Source organism: Sipha flava, unplaced genomic scaffold (assembly GCF_003268045.1).
Source record: "Sipha flava isolate LNK unplaced genomic scaffold, YSA_version1 105_pilon_pilon, whole genome shotgun sequence".
NCBI classification, from domain to species: Eukaryota; Metazoa; Arthropoda; class Insecta; order Hemiptera; family Aphididae; genus Sipha; species Sipha flava.
In genome coordinates this window covers 289,930-311,401 of record NW_020271719.1, presented here as the reverse complement: position 1 = coordinate 311,401, position 21,472 = coordinate 289,930, and the positions used below count along the sequence as shown (strand labels likewise).

Sequence of the window (21,472 nt, the reverse complement as noted above, 5' to 3'; positions counted from 1 at the left end):
TAGTATAACGATAATTTAACAACAACTATTATTGCATGACAATTTGTAAATATGATTGTTTTGCAATTAATTTCTTAGTTTTTTATTTATATATATATATATATAATTATATAAATATTTATTATTATAAAGAATACAATTATAGTTTACAAACATTGATAAAATACTGTACAAATTATTACTAGATATTGTATTTTATATCAAAAGGTGTAATTAGTCTAAAACTAAATCTAATTACATCATTCGAATCTTAACATTAATATATATATATTTTTTTTGACCATTCATTTGCTTAGGATTTTTTTACTTTTGCTTATGTATCCGTTCACAAGATAAAAATGAACCCAATGGCGTAGCAGAACATCCTTGTTTCTCATACGAACACATCTCTGTGAAGATAATAAAATTCGAGACGAAACCTCAAAAAAAATAAATGAACTAAAATTACTTGCACTCTTTTTTTTTTTTTTTTAATTAGTATGGTTTAATAATAACTATACTAAACAAAAATAATTATTATATAATTTAATAATTTATTTTTATATTATATGAAAAAAATAATAATAAAAAAAAACAATTATAAGTCTAAAAAAAAATACACTGTTTAAAAAAAAATTGTAACACAATAACCAAAATTAAGTACAATTTTATTCTTGTGTCTATTTTTAAATTTTTAAATTTTAAAAAATATAATATTAAAATAATTTGTGCGTAGTATTTATCAACCATCAGTGTTCATATCATCAACGTTTACGGTTGACTAAACTTCTGACAATGTGTCTAGTGTTGACGTTTGCACTTTTTTTTTATAAATATTTCATATTTATTTCATATTTAATTTATTTTAAGATAATATTTTTGATATATTTTAAGATTAATTCATTTTTTATAGTTTTCATTCAATTTAAAATTAATTAAAATAATGTGTCTCATAAATAAGTATAAAAGACATTTTTTTTTATTCAACTATTGATATTTATAACCTAATCAGAATTAAGGACTTAATAATAAAGGATTAGGATGACTAGTATAAAAAAAAGAAAATTTTTTGAACTCATAAGATTTTTCTTAAAAAACTCATGAATCTGTAGAATTTTTTTCAATCTGTACTCTATAAAATACTGTAAATTGATTGGAAAGTAAATACAAATTAAAATACAATATTTCAAATTTTTCAGTAAATACGAGTGTAAATACACATAATATTATGCAGATATTAATGTAGATATACCATATCATGAAACCAAAACGGAAGTTATATTTTTTTGATCACATATTATCATGTTATTATTGTTCATAGTTTTCCAAAGACTCTTCAGATGCTCGCCCAAGGTTTTATATCTGAATTTCATACCAGGCCGGTTTCACCTGGTCAATTCGTTTTTGTCCACTTTAAAATTTTAATCCAAAAGTTTTTTTAAAAATTAAATTTTCGAAAAGAAATCGGTAAATGGGTGTTATCCAAGGAATCCGGGTTAGGTTATCGTTATTATATTATATTCATTATTTGGTGCAAGACTCCATATGATAAAATGATGTTTCACATTCCCACGTGGCTTCATATTTAATGTAGTTCCATGTAGGACGAGCATATATAAGATAAACAGGAATTCATTGTAAAACATCCTATTTACTATGGTTTTCTATTAAAGTTCTATTTATTTAATATACCTTTAAGAGTCCCATGAAGAACAAAAACTGTACTATTGTAAACACCGGTATAAAAACGTCGACTTCCGTTTGCAGTGGTTTTTTTGATCCTTCGACGTATTGTCTTCCGACGACGGCAGTAATGAAAAACGAATACGTTGCAATTGTGACGACCTGCAGAAAATAATCGAGATGAAGCATCGTTACTATGTTTTTGCGATTTTTGCGCGAAGAGGAAAATGTATCTCACGATACTCAAATTACCTGGGTATACGCTAACGGTATACTGATCCAGTCGTAACTCCACAGCATACCGCATTTCGCTCTGAATTCGTTAAACTCCTGCGAAACACGTAACGCAATATTGTTAAAAATCTACTCTAAGGCATACTAAACTAATTTCCATTCAATGCACCTGCACTGTTTTGACGTTCGCAGCGAAATAATTAAATCAATGCGATTCGCGTATGTTATTTATTTGCGAAGAACGAACAAATAGTTAAAAGTTTTGCTTAAAACCGTTTTTACTTTTTATTTTTTTTCCCATGTCTAAACCGAGAGCCGAGCGAGATTTGTTTATCGCAATGTTACACACTCGGCCCTCATAATTTGTCACAAACTTTGTCGGCCATTGCTGTTGTTAAACAATAACACTGTTAACGAATCACGAAATTACCGTAGATATTTTCGACTCTATTAGATTTGGTCAGCGGTATTGATTGGTTTCGTCGCAAATGTGTGCTATTAAAAAAAAAATAAAAAATAATAATAATAAAAAAAACCGCTCTAAAATGGTTATTATCGCCTTCGACCCGCGTAGCATCGAAAATTGAAAAGAATACTTTTCTCCTGCGATTCCTTTCCGAGTTGACGTATAAACGCTATACCGCCCAAAGGTAAGTATACTCATTAGAGAACGATCGCATTTTACAGAAGTTACAATGATTTCAGATTTCGTCTGCTGTAACAGTAAATTGTTTCATCCCAAACATAAAACATCCTTACATCTTAACGTTGTGTAACCGTGTCGAATCGACCACTCGGCATGCTACATCACTTCTATTACGTTGTATTGTTTTCACTACAGCGGTCAAGCGAAAATCAATAATATTCCATCGACAATATTATTGTTGTTCGGAATTAAATATATTACGTTTCAACTACGAGGGCGGTTTCATCTGGTGAACTTGGTCAGCTACGTTTTACACGATGTGCTGTAACTTTTGTGGCCTACTCTCACCGCCAGATCAATTAAATGCAGTCTAGATCGGATTATTTTGTTTTATTTCCACAGATGTATTGTGTTTTCAGTATATTCGCTAAATATTTTTAAATTTATTAAAGAAAATTTAAATGATAAACTATTGATAGATAGAAGAAAAACGATCTAAACGCACTATGCCATGTTTTTTTTTTTGCTTATTTATTCATTCAAAAATATTTTAAAAGAAAACTAGCATTCAATCATCTCGTCTGTCTTTTTAACAACTTTTACTAATTGTTATGATATTGGTATTGTTATCGAATAAAAATTATTAACTGAAGAACTGTATGATGTTTTCTTCTTTTAACCGATCCGCTAAGGTTTTTGATCTAATTCGTTTTAAAAAAATAAATAATTTGCATTCAACGAGCTCTTTACTTCCATGAAAATATTATCGCTTAAGATGTTAAATTAGTATAATCAAATTTTAGGTACTGATAAAACTCAAGTTTAAATAAAATAAAAACAAAATAAAAATAAAATATATATATCAAATAAAAAAGAGCATACAAATTTAATAGAGTAATTCGTATGCTTAAAAATAAAATATTATGTTGTTATTCATCGCAGATAAAATCAATTTTATTAAATTGTGTTATTAATAATTAATATTTCAAATATTAATCCTCGTAATTATATGACTTGACGTCATCTAAATAAAATTAAAATAAAAGATCAGTGTTATCGAGTTTACTACATTTTTTTTATTACCAATTTAATTTAGTTTTCGATGATATTTTCAGAAAAATATGACCTCTAACAAAAAAAGTATTAATTCGTAAATCGATTTTATGTTTGTTAAATGTTCTACTTACATCCGTCAAAATGTATTTTTATATATAAATATAGATACTCAAATAAAAGACAATCTATACATACACTCAGATGTAGCATAATTTATTATTATGATAACAACAAAAGAATAAGTAAAACATAAAATGAATTATGTGATAAGAGAAGTTATCCATTAATAACACTCCACTTTTAACAGATTATTGTTTATATTATATGTAGGTACAGGCATTAGGTATCATTTTTTTTTTTTTTTAAGTTGTATGTTGCGGTTCCAATTCCTTTTTAGTTTGCGCGGAGATTTATCGGGTATAGTAATGTTTTCTACGAAACTACAGTTTGTATCAGGGGATTTTTGTTGGAAGTGAATTTCGTATGAAATCGTTTGTAATGTAATTTAGTGTGATCAGTTACTGATTATTCATTTGTAAGTTCTTGTGAAGAGCTTAGTCATATACCCGGGGGTTCTAATAATGATACGTAGAGTGATATTTTGAAAAGTTTGAAAAGGCCGTGAGTTTAAAGGTTTCGGATAGAACTCTAATTTGTATTCAATTGGTTCAACGTAGTTTAATAATAGTATTATACTAAAATATTTTTAATTTAAGCTTGAGTTTGAATTTTATGAGAGGTAGAAAAATATAGAGTCAAGCATTTGCTAATTCTTTTTTTAAAAGGTAATGGTCCCTCAAGTAAAATGTTTGTTTAGAACCATATCAAGATATTTTGTTTCTTTGAGAACTGGAAACTGGTTTTACTATTTTATTTTTCGATTGTGGAACATTCACCACGAAGGAGGGAAAAGGCGATGCGAGTGAAGTTGTTCTTGTTGATTTTACCATCAATTTTTTGGATCAAGCTATTACGAGGAACCGTTTGAATGTTAAAAAAACAATTTTCTACATATATATTTACTAAAAAAAAGCTACGTATTAGAAACATGAAATAAATTTAAGTTTAAATAGATGAAATTGAGATAAAAAATTAAGACGATATAAAAATGAGCACATAAAAAAAAAAAATAAGGATATAAATAACATGTATTTATGTACTTAGGACATAGGTTTGTATATCAATTTTAAAAGTTAAAATATTGCGGTCAAACTGAAACTTACATGGTAGCAGTTGTTTTAAAATATGTGAAATGCATTTAATATTTTAATATAAAGTTAGGTATTTGTACATAAACGATACATTGCCTGGGATATAAATTCGATAAAATTTGAATAATTCCGATATCAATGTGGAATATATTAAGCACGCGTCACGCGTTAGTGCATCTTCTTTGTTAATAATAAATGACGAGGATACCATTATAACTTGCATAGGAGGACGCGGGAAAACACTGGTGGACAAACAATATTACGCAGAATGAAACTTTTGGTAAATATTAGTTTTTACCATTTTTTTCCTCTTAGAATCTATAGTAGCTATTAAAACGAGTCAACGGAATTATATTAAATAAATAATAGCCTTGATATTAAATAATAATAATATTTTCATAATATTCGTTCATAATAATATTAGAACTAGAATTATGGAGTTGTAGCTATGGCAGGACATTAATAATTTTGCTCATATCGAATGGCCGTTAGATTACCTTGAAATCTAAGCGAACATTTTAAGATAAAAAAAATTTTAAGCTTCATGTTCCCAATTGAAAATACTAATAAATGTGATGTTTAAAATTTATTTGCGGAAATGTGTTCCGAATCGAGTGGTGTACATCTAGTCGAGTTTATATTTTATACTATAATACATTAATAGACGTTTCTAAATTCATCGGAACCGTGTATTGAATTTACCATTCATGTATTACCTCCATAATGAGTTTGACACCATCCGAATCTTCTATTCGTCTGGATTTCCTGGCCTCCCTCAACACTTTGGTGAACCAGGTGCATGGTACCCAATAGGTATTGAACTCCACCTTGGGCAGTGAATAAAACACTTCTATTTCATCTGCAGTCATGTAACCTGTACATGCATAAATTATTAATATATTTTCAATTCAATATGCTCAAACAATAATTTTGTTACCAGATTCGACGACATGCTCCAGTGTCGGAAAGCGTTTTTTGACCGGCGAACTAACGGAACGCAATACCAAAATTAAAGTTAAAATCAAGTACCTCATCAAGGATCTCCGTATCATGCGACCGTAATCGTCATTGCCCTCTACGTACAGTGATATGGTGTGCATTGCTCTTAAAAACAAATTCAAAAATAAATCGGTCATATTTTGTTGATGTGTCTATATTTACGAGGTCAACAATATACTTGTCGGGCCAGGGGATCGCCAGGTATTGGTTCCACCATCTTTTAGCCACATACGTTACGTAGAATCCTAGGATGAATGATAATGGTAATTGACTACTGAAGGTATCGCAGTATCTAACAATTTTTTCAAATATTCTGCAACAGAAATAACCTATATATGTAATAAATATGTTTACATTCATATGGTTTAAATTGTATTGTTAAGTTACGCAGTGGCGCAACTAGGTACAACCCCCCTCCCCACCGAAATTTTTATGAGGTTTTTACAAATGCTACATAAAAAAATAAAATGGTTTATCTTGAACACACGAAACGGCTGATTGATATAAAATATCAATATTATTCGTATTATTATTGATATTGAAGGTTTAACACCAGAAAAAGAGATATTGATGTCTGAGATGTGCAGAAAAATGGAGTGTGACGTTATATGTGTTCAAGAAACGCACAGATCTAATCAACAAAATAGATCCAACGTAAAAGGGATAAGATTAGTGGTGGAAAGGCCACATCCAAAATACGGGAGCGCAATATTCTCACACCCAATTATTGATGTGATATCAACGGGGGTTACCAACAATTAAGACGTGGAAATATTAACAGTCGACATTTAAAAGTGTACAATAACATCTATATATAAACCTCACTATAAATTTTTAATTTACTAAACCTTATAACTTCACAGCAAGGGAAATAAAATTTGCAATCGACGATTTCAATAGCCATAGCACTAGCTGGGGGTATACAGATAACAACGAGGATGGAAACGCAGTTGAAGAATGGGCTGAATGAAAACATTTGTCTTTAATACACGACGCAAAGCTTCCAGCGTCCTTTAACAGTGGACCCTGGCGAAGAGGATATAATCCGGACAACATATTTGTAAGCGAAAAAATAGAAACTCAGTGTCATAAGTACGTGCTGACGCCCATACCGATATCTCAACACAGACCTATCATGTGTCGTATGTATGCGGAGGTTAGACCTAGAACCGTTATTTTCCAGAGAAGGTTCAACTTTAAAAGGGCTAGATTGGATGAGCTCTCCAAGATGCTTGATAACGAAGTTAAACGTATCCAACCAATTTCTACCAATTATGAAAAATTCCTTAAAACTGTTCAAAAGATAGCAAGGAAGACAATCCCTAGGGGATGCAGGCAAAACTACATCGCAGGATTAAGACAAGATTTAATAAACGATCTAAAGGAATATGAAAAGGAATACGAGAAATAGATTGCAGACGAGAGAAGAAAGGACTGGTTAAAGACGATAGAAGAACTAGATATGACACAAAATAGTAGTAAATCGAAAAGTAATTTCGAAGAAATAGAGGAAACAATCAAGGAATCATTAGTGATATTAGTCGAATATTATGAGCGAAATTATTTAAGACCAAATAACCACAAAACACAAGTATGCGCTTACCACCTTAGAAATCGTGAGGCAAAGAGAAAACTGAACATTGAATGGCAAGGTGTTATAATAGACCACGTGGATAACCCTAAATACTTATGGGTAAAATTTGATCGTACGTTAACATATAAAGTACATTGTGAAGATACAGGGAGAAAAGTTGCAACAAGAAATAATATACTCCAAAACTTAGCAGGAACAAAATGGGGCGCTTGTCCTAAGGTACTTCGAATGTCCGGCTTAGCACTTTGTTATTCAGCCGGAGAATATGCCAGTTCAGTATGGCGTTTTTCAGCACACGCCAAAAAATTAGATGTAGTCTTGAATAATACAAATAGAATAATTACTGGATGTCTAAAATCCACACCTGTAGAAAAAAAATACAGATTTTAAGTGGGATTGCTCCTCCAGATATCAGAAAAGAAGTAGCAGTGATGGTGGAGAGGAAGAAACAAATAAATTATCATAGACACCTCATGTTTGATGAAATTCAAATTAATACTCGACTAAAATCTAGAAAACCGTCTATCAAAACTAGTGAACCCATCACAGAAAGACCAACAATAACAAGATTAAAAAAGTGACAGGAACGAGTCACCGATAGTGATAAAAATACAATATGGGGACATCTGACAGAATCCCTTCCCTCAAGATACAACTTATTTTGGTGCACATGAAAGACTATTAACAGAATACGATCGGAAGTAGGAAGAACAAAAGAAAATGTGTTCAAATGGGGACTAACTACAGACGTGGAATGTGAGTGCGGGGACACACAAACAACAAGACATTTGTTGGAATGTCCAATGCTACCAGTGGGTGAGAGATCGGGGATTTTATAGGACGACGGTTGGGGGACAATGCAATAAAAATTGCTGATTTCTGGGAAAGGAGAGGAATTTAAAATTACTACTGACTGACACGAAAAGAAGAAGATTGATAATATGACAATATGGAACGTTTTGTAACGTTCCGTTCAACTTTAAAAAATCAATAATCTTGCTACTACGATTTCTCGATATTCTCGATAGTCAATTATACAGATTGGTGAGTCTTATCTAGATAGTTTTTTTTGTCATCTTTTATCTTATCTAGATAAATAACGCTATGTTATCTAATTACTAATCTAAGATAAAATTTTTACTTATCTAGATAATTTAATCTAGATAATTGTCTGTATTCTTGCCAATATTAGAGTTATTTTTATTCTTGTACAGAGACGAATTCAACAAATCAGAGGTGATCAAATTCGGTCCAAGTGTTCTTGAATCATAAATTCTGTAATTAACCTGACTTTCTTTTATACATATAGATTTTTTATTCATAATCATAATTCATGTATTATTAATGAGTAATTATTATTTCTTGGTATGACATTTTGTTAGTATTTTCATGTCGGGTAAATATTTTTGGTATTTTTAAACTTAATTTCTTATTTTTCCATGGAAGTTCCAAATATAGTAGGTATTTGATTTTACTAGACACATGTAACTTATACGCTGAATAGTCATTACTTCACTCTTGGAACCCGTAAAGTCGTAACTAAGAATAATGAAAATCATCAAATTAATATTAAATGGAAAACAATATTGTTAACATAAAATAATTTTTTATGCATTCTGTATTCATCCTGATACGTACAGAGCAATTTTCATTTTTTTTTTTTTTTTTTTGTGTAACATTTTAGTGATTAACATTAAATATTGTACATTATATATAAATTATATATAAATACTGCTTAATGATACACTACATTACTACAATAAACATTAAACACCTAAGTACCTATTGATAATAATGATTATAATTGAGTCTTCATAGACATTATTAGAATATGAAATATTGATCAAAAAATAACATTTTTTGAAAATATTTTTTTTTTATCTAGATAAAAATGAAATTATTTTTTATCTTTATTTAGATAAATTTTGCATTATGTATTCCCGACACTGATTGTATAAAACGTTTTTTTGTGATATCGCAATATGAAATAGAATTTAAACAGTTTAATTTATAATTTAAATATTTTACTCATAAACCTAACTTAATCTTACTTCCTTATCCCCACCAAACACCTGCAGAAAATGCTTATTTTTTCTAAATTCACAACTCTCCCCATTAAACAATCCTGGTTGCGCCACTAAAGTTACGACACAAAGTGTTCTATAAATAACTGATGGTGTAAAGGTTTTATTTTGCACATTTTTAATTTTCGAACTGCAACTATAAATCAGTAAGTACATTAAATTAAAACTCTATACATTTAAAATGTATTATGATTAGTTGTAATACAATTTGAATACAAAGAAGTGTGAATTTTCGGTAAATATATACAAACAAATTGTATCTTGTAAAATATTTGAATGTAGTGACAAATAATGGTTGATATTTTAGATTAATAAAAACTCTTCGTGTTTATGATCCATTTAGTAATCATATACGCGTTCCATTCCTATTGGAAATCAATTTAAAAATTTTTCATTTAAAATTAGTAAAATATTGTATTGTTGATGCTCATGTTATATTATTAACATAGGATTTGAATTATATCGTTTTATACCTAGATAAAAGAGTTAATTTATTAATTGTATAACTTAATACAAAGGAGATTAATTTTTTTATAGTTCTAGCCCAAAAGTTTGACGAAATCAATCGTATTTAGAATGTTTCAAATAGTTCAAGTCTGTTAAATTATTTTGTTCGATTTCGAATTTGTAATAGTTATCGAACATGATTTGTATAAACATTAGGAAAATGTATGGTTGATTGAAATCTTTTTACAGATTTTAAATAGGATCATTCAAATATAACTATAGTTTAGAATTGTTTACCTTAAACACAATTTAAATCTTCTAAATTAATTCATATGTTAATGTAATATACACCTATGTAAATTATACGTAAATAGATATCATACAGAATATTAATTGGATCGGTACAGAACACATATTGCGAATTGGGAAACGAGTGTTAGAACGTGACAAGACTAGTCGATTATTTCATCATACCTTTTTTAAATAGAATCCCAGTAAACTTAATGATTTTACTTCAGTAACACAAAACAGTATGTGCTGGCTTAATCAAGGTTTTCCCAGTGTTATTAGGGGTTGGAAGGGTTGTTCGGACCGGAAAATTGTTTAGTTAATTCAAATATAGTATGTAAACAATGAGCTGTAATTTTTTTTATTTCCTCTCGCTCTACCCTCCCCTTCACTCTCATATTTTATATCATACACTTTTTATTTTTCTACCACCATTGAAAAAAAATGCCATCTTGCTTTAACACATCAAACAAAGGTGACCATTTGGGATTTTTAGCGTGTGATGTCCTTTAATGCTTTCCTATCTTGGTAGATTCAAGATGTAATATTTTATGTTTAAATAAAGCGCTACACAAAGATTTACAAATAGATTCAGTTGACCATCTAGCCAAAAAATACTATGTTCAATTACATAGTAAATAACAACACCATCTAAATGCTCTAATTTTACACTATGTATTCTCATGTACATTCCCTGAAAACCACCCACAACATCTAAAATGACAATTGTGTCGAGATATTTTAAACTAATCAATTATTTATCATATTGTGAAGAATTCTATCAATGGATAGCCTCCTTTATCAATTCACTAAGGTAATGTTATATTTCTTTCTTTGTACAAAGTCCTTATATTTACTTATTGTTTTCCTTTTTTTCTTTACAGATTGTAAGTTTTCTAATAAAAAAAAAAAGATAAGAGATGTATAAATCTCTCCTATAACACATAAAAAAAAATCGTCATTTTTTCTATTACTTTATCTAATGCGCTATGGTATTGTGTTACATTAGCTTGTACATATGACATAAATATATAATATTTTACTGTTTTATCTTTTTACTTCATTGGTCAAAAACCGAATGTTTTGTTGAAAATGTTAAAATTTATAAACTGCTCTATAATCTATAATCTATAAATCTATAAATAAGACATTACTCCGCAAATACAAGTGGGCATTAAAAGCATAAATTTATCCATCTATATTAAAAAAATTACAATATTTATTATCTTATTTAAAATTATACCCACCTAATATAGAGTGAAGTAGGAAATAATTTGTTTAAACCGTTTATTAGTTTTATAATTTTAATTGAAAATTAACTGTTTTATTTTAATTAATTATTTTCATCTGTACTTAGTATCAAGAGTTTAAAACAAATGTATTTATTTTTTTATTGTGAATCAATTTATTACTGTACCCAATAATTTACATTGTTTATTGGAGATGTTTCCTAGCGTACGACTGGGCACACGAACATATCCAGTGATACTCATTATCTCATTAGAAAAATAAATAACAGTGAGTAGGTGAAGTGATATGTCAAGATTCTTAATTTTTCTTATTATTAGATATTTTTTAGATACGTTTTTTCATTCAATTTCATACAGTACAAGTGGATATAAATAAATAATTGTGTGTGTTCATGCGTGTATGTGCCCCAGGAGTAGCGCTATCAGATAAATTGATAAGAGGAACTTTTAAAGAATATTTAATTTTACTTTATGCAAGTAGTGTTCCTAATTTAAAATTTAATTAATTTTCGGGAGGTTTAAGTTCGTGCTTAGGGGTTTAGCTCCTTAAATGAATGTATATTATATCACCTATTTATTTAGTAACACCACATAACTATTTTATGATTATAACGTAAAATAATATTTATTTGGTTTACAAGTAGACACATTTAATAATTTATAAATAATAATAGTTATTTATATCATAAAAATATGATATTTAAAATAATGTCTTTCGTTATTATATTTATTTTTTATGCAATTGATACGTACCTAGTTATTTTTAAAATTTTTAATTTTTTATCTTTGTAATTGTTAATTTTTTAATTATATCTTAATAGGTTTGACATAGATTTTTAGATTTACACGTCTACAAATATAAAATGTATTATTTGGCCATCTCATATAGTAGCTGTGTGTTCAACTGTAAAGTAATCTAATTTATTTTAACTTTAGTAACATTGTTCTATAAATTTCTAAAATTTTTTACAGTACTTGACACATGCTATCGAAATTAATATTTTATTGCAATTCTAATTACTTTAGTTTTAAATGTTTTTTTTTTTTTTATTACAAGGAATAATTTTTATGGCACGTTCACGTTTTCTAAAATTTATTTTCGATTCTAAAAGTCATCAAAACTAGTGTTTAACAAACAAACCAACAAATAGTCTATCAAATGATTTGCGTATAAATTCACCACATTTATTATAATGTTAAGGATAATTAATATTTTTTCCAAATACAATAAATTTACGAGTAGGCAGTGAAATTGTTTTTGTGTTCTATGCTGTGGATACAATTATATATATTATATCGCATTGCAACCCTTTAGAGTAATATAATGTAATTCTACCATAGTAAATGGAATACAATTATGGGGAGTTCAGAGTGAATATGCAATTGCATAAATCAGTAAAGGGTTAGAAATCTATTTAAGCTTCTGAACAAATTTCGTGTATTGTTGCGAAAGCCTTTATATTATTTGATAAAATCCACTTTTACACCATTGATGAAGAGATCAATGTTGAATAATATTACTATTCATGAAGTGTACTCATATGTTTGTTGTATGTACAAACTGTAGTCATCAACTAGTACCGGATTTCTTGTTCAGATCATTATTAATATTATACACGATTATACAATAATATTAACCACGATAGTAAATTTGAAAATGTGTTCTTAATTTTCCTCTCTTTCAAGTTTATTATATTATAAAATAGTATGGAATTCATAACTAATTAAATATTATCTGTTAAGTTATATTGTGCGATTTAATATCAAGCGTTAAATTTAATAAGTAAAAATTACAAAGCGATACATTTGTGAACGGAAAGAAAATCATTCATTTGACATGCTTATATTTGTGTAGTTGATATTATGTTGATTAAATAGTAATTTGTAGTTTTAAAGTTTATGTGGAAATAAATTTTGGAAAAATACAGAAAACAGTTTTGTATTTTATCATCAATGAATTATATATATTTCATTTTAAATAGACGAGATTAAAATTTTATTACGTTCTATACAGGTGATAACAATAATAAAAAATACTCGACCAGTAAAACTTACTGAACTGATAATTTATACATTTCTGTACATTTATTTACTGCTAAAGGATAACTGTAAACATGTTAGATTAAATATTACGAGAACAAATATAATATTATATTGAAACGAGAGAACTTATAATATAAATAAATATATATATATATATTATACCTGTACCTCGATAAAATAATAATAAAATTATATAATAATATTATACTTACTTTCAATACGATAAAATTAGCACTAAATATCTGTTTGAAACATATCTTTTATAACTATAATAAAAATTTGATACACACGTGTAATTCGTACACATTATTGTATAATAATTATAATATATATAATTATGTAATAAAATGTATTTTACTACCATTAAACAAATGATAATTTTATAGTTTTGAAACGAAATACAAATACCTTTTAATGTATCGGTCAGAATAATCATTAATTGGTAATTCTTCCTTTTTAGTAAATGAAAACGGTTTTTGGCTCAACATGTTATTTTGCGATATACATTGACCTATTAATTTTCTTCGGAAAAAATACATAGACAAAATACATACAAAAATATGAATGAAAAATAAATGTATTCAACTAATGTAATGACAATAAAAAAAAAAAAAATTTTTTTTATGTAATGAAAACAAATCACAGTACAGTATATTGAGTTGTACAACAATAAATTCTTTTTAAGTTTATGTTAATGATAAATGTTTTAGTTTTCCGTTTTCATTCTTACAAATACACAACTTTTTTTTAAAAATCTAAAAGCTCACTTATGAATTTGAACAAAAATAATATTATAATAGTAACTTGGTTGTTTATCATAATACAACTTTGGTATAATACCCAATTATGTAGGAACAACGTTGAAAAGTTTCGAAAAATAAGTTTTTAGAGAACAAACATCACTAGAACGAATTTTTTTTTAGAAGTTAAGTATGGAATTTACTATATTTAATAGCGAAAGAAACGGGAAAAAATTTAGTTTTTTAAACGTACATAAAGTTTTTATTTCTTTTTTAATAAAATACTTCTTGAAAGTTTTACTTTTATTAATTTACCAAAGGCATTTAATAATTGATAAATAACTTACTAGAATAATTACGTTAGAAAATAAATAGTAAATAAACAACATTTAAAATTGTATATAAGATCTATATTATAGATACTTATATTTGATAAAATTTTTGTTTAATTTAAAGAAATTAAAAACATATATTCAAAATTGAGAGAAATAACAAATATTTTTTTTTTTTTAAATAATTTCTTAGTTGTTGAGTGAATCTCAATTTTTTTTTCTAGAAAAAATAAAAAATGATCGGTTTCCATTTATTGAAAAATATTTTTTTTAACCTTACAAAAATGAATTATACGTGTAAATAAAATGTTAAGAAAAAAAATAATGAGAATTAGGAACAAAATAAAAATACAAATGTATAGATAATGGTTTAATTCAAAAAAGAAATATTTGAAATGTATTTATACCGTGTTAAAATATGATTTATGGTGTAAATATTAAGTAATTATTTTTTTATGTATAACAATTTTTTAGCATATAGCACAATGTTTCAAATACAATTATTTGAATACAGTTCGTAGAGCCAATTGTCAAACGTTATGTTGCTAAATATGTATGCAGATTAATATATTTATTTAGATAAAACGTTGGCAATTCCGCTGATTCTTGGTTTATTTCCATGTTACATTTGCAACGGTATTCTTTTACCTCGATAAATTACTAACACATTTAACATAACGAAAATTATTCCGAATCGTAGAAAAAAAAAAGGCATCATGCCGTTACTGTGTATTTTCCACGTATAAAGGTATATGAGAAAACGCGAAAGGAATGATTTCTTCGTTCTGCTTTAAAATTCAAATAATGTGTTTGGAACCCATAAAGCACGTCGCCTACAAAGTAATAGGGTTTTCTAGTCGAATGAAAATTTATTTGTATTTGTTTTTTTTTTTATCTACTCTGAAAATATTTCGAGGTAAGTATAGCTAATACGGTATCCTACAACGACATGATATCTTATCGTCCTACATTTATATACATGCATATATATTTTACGCACACGCTTGACTGTTTATTCTTGTAACTCTTCTACGACTGTTACGTTGTCGGTGCAAACACAGATTTACGTTTGGTTTTCAATTATTCGATATCATCAATATGTTAATAAGCTAAAAATCTCGACATAATTAAATCTGGTTTCGTGTTGATGTGGATAATTGTGAACGTAGCAATATAAAACTCACAGCTTTCACTCGCCAGCCGTGTAAATATCAATAGAAAAAAAAAATTGACCAATACAAAATGCTTACAGATTCCTCGGTGTTTCGTTAAAAATTCTGACTTGATTTATCCATTTAGGTTCGGAAACGTTAAAAGCTTTTCGTGCATCAAAATGTACGTATTTTTATATTTTTCATGAAAATAGATCCCACTCACTGTTAATGCGCTTCAACGCAAGCATAGGTGAAACAGACAATTGACTGTCAATTGTGTGTAGTATTCGATTTTGAACGAGACCAATGATGAAAAAACATTTTATCCTCTAGCATACGTGATAAGTGTAAGTACACCTAAAGTGTTTTGAACATGATTGGATTTGCTTATTTTGTAAAACCGTCGTTACATTGATTTACAGACTGATATATTAATTAATAGTTCAGGTGCACTCACAACGATTAATAACAGCGGGGAATCGCTTCTTTTTTTTCTTAGTAAAAATTATATAGCTTATTATAACAGGTAAAAATCAAATTAAACACTTAGTGTGAAATTAAATTTATCACACCAACTCTGATCATTTGCGCAATATATAATAAACTTTATAACTCATTAACATATTGTTCTCACAAGTTTTAATGGTCTGATTGTTCGTTTCAAAATGATATTCAAAACCGTATTGTACGAGTCATATATTACATTCAATTTTCAATTGTATTATTTGTAGGCTATACGTAATTTTGCATGTGTAAATAAACAATTATAATACAACGTTTAAAACGGTTGTCATTTATAATGCAAACTAATTTCTTACTCAATAGTCGCCTTTAATACTGTGTACAATGCACAACGAAAAACAGTGTTTTACAAAAGTAATTGAGTGTATTTAAGAACTTTAAAAATTTAACATTAATTTTTATTCACACAAAATTATTCTATATCTTTTTATTTTATATATAAAATAAAGAATTCTAACTGACTGATTCATAATCAACTCACAGCCTTGAAACGGCTTTAAATGTTTATGGTATACTTGTAATTTAGTCTAGGTGGAAAATAAGAAAGGATTTCAATAATTTTTTTATTTTAAGAAGCTAAAAAGAGCAAAAACCAAAATTGAAGTAGGCAGAATTATTTAGCATTTTTTTCTCTAGTTGCTTTCTTGCGGCTCTATGTTGGTGACGAGTATGCATATTTGTCAATATGATATTCTAACACATCATCGTTTGATCTAACACGTTGACTTGCATTACTTGATTTACATAGTTTGATATAAAATTATGAATACAATTTCATTAGTATAAAATAATCATTAACAATATTACTCTTGATCGTGAAAGTTAGTGAAACAGGATTCAAAGAAAAATCTAGGTTGTGTTTCATGCATACATTCGGCATCTTTTACGTATAAACCTTTAATTCTTATTTCAATAATTTTAATAGATATAGAAATTTTCATTAATAAAATTATTTATTTTTAACAAAAATAATAATTGTCTTTCTAAATTTCTCTAACTAAATAACTCTTAATCAATTTTAGTGATTAGTTTTTAATTGTTTTATATTTTTTTTTTTTTCAATGAAGAGACTAACATAATGAAATTGATGTACTTTTGTTTTTTCTTTGAATAAAATATCAAAAATTTGGAAAAACATAAGAATATATATATATGATTAGTGAGATTATTTCGTGCAAGAATCATGTGCAGTGTTAGAATTGTAAATCAATATTTAAATGAAAGCTTAAAAATACATCACTTGTTAAAAAATATAAATAATAATAAATTAAAATTTTAAAAGAAAATTTATAAATTTAACACGAAAACAAAAAACTGTTAACTATTTAATTTTTTACTTACTGTATTTTTGTTAATATTTACTTAATTATGGAAAATCGATAAGTATTTTAAAAATTGGATATTGGTATTAGTGATGAGAATTATTCGAATATCAGTATTCGATGCTACAATACAATACGTAACGAAAATTATTCGTTTAAGTTTTCGCGCAACACAAAACGTTTAATAATAATATTATATGGCTTATGGTCAGTGCTCGACTTGGCAAAATTAAAAAAGGGGACTCTATTTACTTTAAAAAAAGAACGTCCCCAAAACTGGATGAGCGTTATGATTATAGTGTAATAATAGCAGGGGGACGCTAAAATTTCTAAAAATTAGCTGGGGTACTCCGTCCCCCTGCGTCCCCCATCAAGTTGAGCACTGCTTATGGTGCATAAAAGCCTACAAGAAGTGAATTCGAAGCCAGCGATATTTACTATTTGACAGGGCAATTAAAATACAAAAATAAAAATTGTGCAAAATACTCGAATATCATAATTAAATTATTATTAATACAGTATTAACTATAAACCACTATAGCGAGCATCGCTTAGAACAAACAAAACGTTAGGTCCCGGCACGGCACATATGACTGTATGTTAAAATATACGTCTACAACGAGTATGGTTATTACGAGTTACCGGCTATAACGAGTAAAATAAAGCTAACTACGAACAGGTACCTGCAAGATAAGGACTATTTCCGTCGATTAATCATTGACATACATTATTTTTAGTTAGATGGTATGGATTACCTATTAATAATAAATAGTATAAAAAGCTTGTCATGGAAAAACGGATAAAACAAATTATGTATATTAGCATCGAATACTGATATTCGAATTATTTACATTTAGAACTATTCAAATTCGCATAATTCTATTATTCAAATATACATTACTAATTGGTATTATCAGGAAAATTTTTTTTGTTAAATTAACGATTGAGATAAAGTATGTTACTTGAAAATACATGAATGTTTTCGGGAATAAAATCGTTCAGCAGCAACGCTTTTAACAATTATGGTTTTAATATGGTAATATATTTGCATGTATACATAATAGATACATGTTTTTGGTAATTTTGAAAATAGTATTTTAGAAAGTAAATTTATATTATTGATAGTAGGTATAGTGGGTAGTATTTGTTTAGTACGCCTTTCACGTACAACTGTTTATTTATAATTTATATATATGTATGGTTCTTCTATTTTCGTTAGCTTTATAAAGATAAGATTAAAAGTTATTCAAATATTGTCTGCTTTCTTTTAATGTGACTGGATAGCATAACGCATTAATATTGTAGGGGTGCATAAATTACTTTTTTTTTTTTGATAAATATTAGTGATAGGTGTAAGGTCATATGCTAGTATCATTCGTATAACAGTTATTTTTATTGACACGTTCAGTTGCATTGCATGGCGGCGTACTATAGTATATATATTTTTTACCATGTATTTTGTCCTATTTAAAGAAAAAATACCTAACAAACAATTTAACACGTCATCTTTATTGTTATTTATTGATTCATTGCTGATTGACATTTATATAGTAATATTTCGATGACTTTAAATTTATTTATTTAAAAGCACAATGTCGTTTGACAATTATCCTGTTTTCTACTCTAATTGTAATGACGAAGAAACTGTTTTCCATAAATATAACAGAGCTTTATTGTTATTTCACTCTAATTTAAAATATTCTGAGCATCTCTTAAGAAATTCTTCTATAGAGTTTTACACATTTGTCAGTCAAAAAAAAAAAAAAAAAAACGTCTTGAATCAATCAAGTTTTTATTATTCACTATGATTTAATCCTTAATAATTAAGGATATTTATTGATATTTGTATATGGTTTAAGTCTGTCTCAAAAAAAAAAAAACCCATAAAAACTATGTATTTAAATATAGATTAATAAATAATTTTAAATATATACAAAAACGTATTTAAACCTGTAAAGACAAACAAGCTAGGTGTGTATAATATATGTGCTATTATATTTCTTAATATATACAATTATGAAAACAAATTTATGAAATGATATTTTGCAATTTATTCTGCTGATGGGTGTCAATGTTCATAAACTGATTTTAACGTCATAAATCATGATATAAGGACGTTCTTAAAAAAACCGATTTAAGTTTACCAAAAATTAATGTATATTTAATAGTTTTTTTTTTCTTAATCGATTTGACTAGTCGGTAACTTCCTAAAGTATTTAAATAAAACTGTTTTAATTCAAAATATATATAAATACTAGACATTATCATCATTTTTTATGAATATTCAAATTGAAAAATCAATGTTTTTTATTTTTTTTATTTTAAATATTCTAGAATTATTCACAAGACAGTTTTTAGCGATTGACTAATCGAACGTTTGATACGAGATTCGAAATTCAGTCCACTGCTTCTTACGTCGATGCGGTTTTTTTTCAATTTTGCATATGACTGCTACGGGTACATTTTTATTCCTTGGAAAAATTATTCCACGTGCGTACTTCTTTGAACGGTTCACGAGCTTTTGGTTGAACGAGGTATAAAGAACGGCTACAGTGTTTAATATAGCTAACGCAAATGGTCGCGCATACCCCAAGGATGTATTCACTCGTCAGTCTTTTGTGTTGCCGCCGATTAACCAACTAGGTACCTACTCCAGGAACAATGGTGACTTGATGTGCTAATGACACGAGACAATAACATCGGTTCGCTGATAATCCCTCTGCAATGAAGTTTCACAGAATTATTTTGGTCTCACGTCCGACCGACGATAATATTGTACGAAGTTTTACTTCTCTGAACACACTTTTATATGTTTAAAATTTACCACCTCAAACCCTATTATATGTTATGCAATAAAATATTAACCCTAATGTTTGGAGTTTTTAAACATTGTGTAAGTACTAAATATCCGGAGCTATGCATAGATAAAACATGCCTTATACTATAGTCGTTTTTTTGACTAATTTTTTAACGACGTATTTTTTTTTTCAAATCAAAATTACAAAATTAAACATTAACCAACAAAAAAATTAGATTCTAGGTGTAAATTATACCACCATCATCATCTATAATTTATTATAGCATTGAAGTATAAATTAAAAGTAAATTGACAATTGACCTAGTATGTTATAGAACCAGTGTCTCTTTCCACCCGAGTACGAGTATTAACAATTACATTTATGCGTGTAATTCGTAAATAAAAATTAAATATTTAATATGGATCTTTATTGTTAAATGTAACCATTGGTTATATAAAACAGTCGATTTTGATGGGTAAAACATTATAATAACAGGTAATCATAATAAATTGTGTCTGAATTAAAATCAATACAATTTTGATAAGTATCATGTATATTTCTTGTAATACCGCCACTGGAAAACTATTGCAGAGAGCTTTGTTCACAAATAAAAGTTAGCAATTACAAAAAATCTGTTCCCTAAACACTCACTTATGACATTCAGATATTCCATTAGGGGAATGAATTGCGTGAAATCAATTTTGTAATATTGTTCTACTACGGGTACATATACCAATACGTATAAACCATTTCAATTCGTATTCAGAAAATATTTTCTCGAACAAATATGCAACAAAACGACTATATTTCAACGTCCATTACTGGGACATCTTGTCATTTGGAGTTCTACCCTTTCCACGTTCATCACTACGTTATACAATTAAACAAACCGCTTCCATACACCGAATAGTTGATTTGAAATTTAAAATTATCATATCGCAACTGTAAGTTCCATGTTACACAATTTTAGCCAACCAAAACCGCAGTGTTAAAGGGTGTACGGTGTACGGTGAGTGATGGCTTACCTCAAAATCGTTTTAATTAAGCGCACAGAATAATAAGTAAAACGTTAGTAGATAACGATGAACTA

The 21,472-nt window shown here is 27.7% G+C and overlaps 1 protein-coding gene across 2 annotated transcripts in view; it reads right to left on the bottom strand.

Moving 5' to 3' along the window:
• LOC112684559 (bestrophin-4-like) overlaps positions 1 to 21,472 on the bottom strand; it is a gene marked incomplete at its 3' end in the record, with an annotated part of 61,355 nt that overhangs the window by 20,949 nt on the left and 18,934 nt on the right. Inside the window, 5 exon segments of one of the 2 annotated variants that reach the window (XM_025556138.1) lie at positions 1,672 to 1,824; positions 1,915 to 1,992; positions 5,526 to 5,683; positions 5,747 to 5,913; positions 5,987 to 6,121. In XM_025556138.1, coding sequence (XP_025411923.1) covers positions 1,672 to 1,824; positions 1,915 to 1,992; positions 5,526 to 5,683; positions 5,747 to 5,913; positions 5,987 to 6,121 — 691 coding nt within the window. 2 annotated transcript variants of the gene reach the window in all.